Raw genomic sequence first — 4,004 nt, forward strand, 5'->3', positions numbered from 1 at the left:
CAGACCTGCCTAAAAAGCTGGAGGCACAGATTCAAACTCAACAGCAATTTCCCATCACACCAGGAAAGACTTGAAAGGGATAAACCCATGTAACAGAAACACTGCCCTGAAATCTCTGCATTTTGGGGCTATTAGGGGATGATGGAGCACTTCTGCCACCTTCTTTCTCAGTTTTAAATTGGTTAATGGCTTTCACTCTCGGCTTAGTGCCACACACCTCCCCGGGATTTTTGTAGCCTAACAGCCACCCTGGGAGGCAGAGTAGAGCAGAGAGGGAGTAAGTGATTACAAAATACTAGAAGCTGTGGACTATAACTATCTCCTCAGATCACTTTGAATGCCAGGCTAGAAAGAAAAAAATAGTAACTTAAAAAAAAAGAAGAAATCCCTCGGGATCACTTTTTCTTTGCTGTATTTTCAGATGTCAATATGCACAGTAGAGGGCTGCCTCTGCTATGATACCACACAAGATGGTTCAAAGTTTGGATATGCACTCTGTTAAGGCACCTTCAAGCAGTGTTCATTGACTTAATCACTAAGCAAAGCTGCATTTTCTGTACCCGATGCTGCTTCAACCAACACACACAGCACTAGCAGCCACTCACACCTGTCATCCATGAACAAAAAACTCCGGTGCTTGCTAGGGAGAAAATACACCAGCCACTTCCAAAATAAACAGAAGCAGACATTTTGCACAACCGCATGGTTTCTTCCTCAAGAGAGGAAAAGGGAGAAAATTAAATGTTGTCTGGCCCTAATTGTCTACTAGATTAGGAGGGTTAGAAATATCTATCAACCTAAAAAAGTAGAAGTCACCTCTGTACTGCTGCAGGATTTCTTGCTAGGAGGCGAAGCTGTAAACGCAGGCATTCAGAGCAGGGCGCCTGGTGCAGGACTGATTGTTTCAGGACCAACAGGAGGCACAAGGTCAACCTCCCCTGGGAGAGGACAGGTGTTACTGCACATCACCTCATCCTGCCATACAAAAGGGTTTGGGTTTCAGAGTTCATGGCACGGGGATGGGGGGCATTTGAAGATGAAGGGAGCTAAGGGGACAGGAAAGCTCAGGCATCACCCTGTGCAGACAGCTGGCTCCATTGCCCTCCAGCACCGGGATACTCAGCACTGCAGCTGGGGCACAGGGCTGTGGGGCTGGAGGGCACTTGCAGTTAAGCCCAACTAGGGGTGGCCATCTCTACACAAAACAATAGCCAGTCCTGGAAAGGAGTGAGAGGGATGGGCCAGGGGCATAGGTCCTAGCACAAAACGACAGAGACCAGGGCGGACTCCTGCCCTGCTCCAAGAGGACAGGAGATCCCAAGGCACCTGCCGGACCTGCCTCTCCCCCCACACCATGCACTCATGCCCAACCCACACCATGCAATGGTGACACAGGGCAAAGTGGAAATCCCAAGGGAGTGGGACTCTCCCGGTCCTCAGGGTAATGATGTCCAGGGGAAAGGGACCCCCCCACACACACAAATCCCTGACCCTCTTCTCCAGGAGAATGACTTGATATTTAGAGCTGTGTGCAGCTCCTTCTCCAGTAAAAAGAAGCATCCTTTCCTCACACAGTCAGTGAGAAACACAAGGTGATCTGTCATGCGCTTGGATCATGGGCTTGTTCGTTAATTTTAATTAGCAATGTTTTCTTCTTCAGAGGCTAGAATAATCACTCAGGTATTTACAAACACCAACCGGCGCCTTCGTGAGGTCTCCCCCAAATCATCATGACAAAATCACAGTCTGCAGCAGCCCAGCACCAGCTGTGTCCAAACAAGCTCGTGCTTGCTGAGAGCTTGGGGCTGCTGAGAGAGAGGGGCGCTGGATTTCCGAGTCCTGGGGGGTTCTTCCCAGCCGGCTGTCTCTTCCTTGAGGTGCCTCTCCCTGCACCCCTGTCCCAGGGTTCCGGCTGCTGCTATTGCTGCTGCGGGTGCAGTGGTCCCGTTCATACTCCTCCTGAGCCTTTTGCATTTTTCGCTTCTTCATCTTCCTCTTGTGGATGTGGAAGGTGGTGAGGGAGAGGAGGATCAGGCAGAAGATGAGGGTGACCAGGACAATCAAAACCACGGTGGATGAGAACGACTGGAACAGTTGACCCACTTGAGTGATGCAGGTGCTGCTGGTGTTTAAGGTGGCAGATGTTCTGTTCAGGAGACAAGGTGGCAGCGACAGCCTCAACTCCTTGGAGAGCTTGGCACTCATTGAGGAGGCTTCGGAAGATGAGGATCTTCCTCCCCTCTCCGAAGACGTCTGAATTTCGACCGGTGCCGGGCTGCAGGCGAGCGCTCGCTGTGAAAGCCCGGGATGCTGCCGGCTCAGCCTCACGCTCGCTCTGAAGTGACAGAGCAGCCTGCAAAGGAGCGGGACACATCAGCGCTCCGAGGAACCCACCCTGGGCAGCTCCCAGCTCTCCGGGACCCCGCCGGCGGCTGCGGCAGCCTCCTCCCCGCGCCCGCCAAGGCAGCGCGACGAGCGGCTCCGGCTCCTTGCGGGGGGGGGGAAGCAGCGGGACCGGGACCGGCAGCGGAACCGGGACGGAGCATCGCGCCGCCACACCGACTTCGCAAGTCACTCGGCATCCCGGGCAGCGCCGCCCGGTCGCTCGCCCCAGCTAGTTGCCGCGGGAAGGGGGAGAAAGAGAGAGGGAGGGAGGAAAGGAACGACGGAGAGAGCGGCGGCCCGGCTGCCGGAATCACGAACCCCGGCGGAGACCTCCGCCCCAGAGCCCCTTACCTGCGCGGGCGGAGGGAGCGCCCGTACGCCGCGGGCGCTGTGTGCTGCGCTAGCGCGGAGTGAGTGCGCAGAGCGGAGCCACCGCCGCTTCGGGGAGCGCCGCCAGCAGCCGCCAGCCGCCCCAGCCGGTGACGTCAGCGGCACGCCGCGCCCGTACGGCCCCGCCTAGGACCCGCAGCCACGGGCGCGGCAAGGGACCCGCTGCCGCCCGCAGCCTCCCCCTGGCTCCCGGTCTTTCCCATTCCCAGGCGCTGGGACAGGCCCGGGCCCCTTTCCCCAGCACCGGCCCCAGCCAGCCCCTGTCCCCGAGTGCCCCTCCACACACCGCGGCGCCAGCGACCACCTCTCGCCACGCAACCCCCGCGCCCTCTCCTCCCGGGGTGCTGTGTACCCACCGCCATCGCACCGCGTCCCACCCGCACCAGGGTCCCGCACAGCCGCGGGAGCGCCCGCCGCTCCTCACAGATACCACACAGCTCTCTTCCACGCTTCCAGCGGGGCTGGTGGGAGTCAGAGAGAGCAGAAACGCCGAGGCGCCCGTGCCAAGTTGTGACACATCACCGGGAGCTCTTGTGAAAACTTGTCTTGCCAAGACTATGTGTGTTGCGGCTGGTTTCTTCAAGAACAAACGGGTATGACCTGCCCATTAATACATTTAAGCTAAAAATCGGACAATTTCTAAACATCAAAGAATTCGTGATTTGAAAAATACTTCCACTAGAGATAATGGTGCAAAAAATAATCATTACCTTTAGGATGGAGCTCTTCAGATTGCCAAAAGGAACAAAGTGATGTGGTTGTGTACAGCAACATGGGACAGGACCTGGTGGCCCAGAAGGTTCCTTCAGTCCCATGTTGTGTGCAGGGAGCAGTTACTGTAAACCTCTACATGAATAACAGATCTTTAAGGAGCAATAGAAAGTGCCAGTCTTTTCTGGGGGCCTGAAGCCACCTGAAAAGCCTGGAGGAAAAATTGTACAAGACAAGCTCTGACATGAACTGGAAAACCCTTCAAGAACAAAGATGTATCAGATCTGTGGACCATGACAGCCAAGAACCTGTCTCAGAGGTGGTAGGAGCTGGTAAGCTGAGCATTTAAGCACTTTGTTGTTTGAAGATAGAATTCCTATGTACTGCTTTTGCCTCTGGTAAACACACTGCAGCCTGTGAAACTTGGCCAGTCACTACTAACTCTATGACGGTTCTGGAGAAAGACTTACACTGCAGGGGATGAGCAACGTCCAACCCAGCTGGGATACTTCTGATCA

General features: G+C 55.2%; 1 protein-coding gene across 1 annotated transcript; it reads right to left on the minus strand.

The window, feature by feature from the left end:
• Nucleotides 1-1,480: 1,480 nt before the first annotated feature.
• CUNH11orf87 (chromosome unknown C11orf87 homolog) lies at nucleotides 1,481-2,853 on the minus strand. Its single transcript, XM_057399709.1, has 2 exons — nucleotides 2,737-2,853; nucleotides 1,481-2,353 (listed from the first exon to the last, which is right to left on the minus strand). The coding sequence occupies exon 2, from the start codon at nucleotides 2,203-2,205 to the stop codon at nucleotides 1,729-1,731; it is 477 nt and encodes a 158-aa protein (XP_057255692.1). The 5' UTR covers nucleotides 2,206-2,353; nucleotides 2,737-2,853; the 3' UTR covers nucleotides 1,481-1,728.
• Between the last annotated feature and the right edge of the window lie 1,151 nt (nucleotides 2,854-4,004).

This window comes from Pezoporus wallicus, unplaced genomic scaffold, assembly GCF_028554395.1.
Source record: "Pezoporus wallicus isolate ANWC-B61680 ecotype Strahan unplaced genomic scaffold, APGP_CSIRO_Pwel_v1 scaffold_6446, whole genome shotgun sequence".
In the NCBI taxonomy this organism is placed as follows: Eukaryota; Metazoa; Chordata; class Aves; order Psittaciformes; family Psittacidae; genus Pezoporus; species Pezoporus wallicus.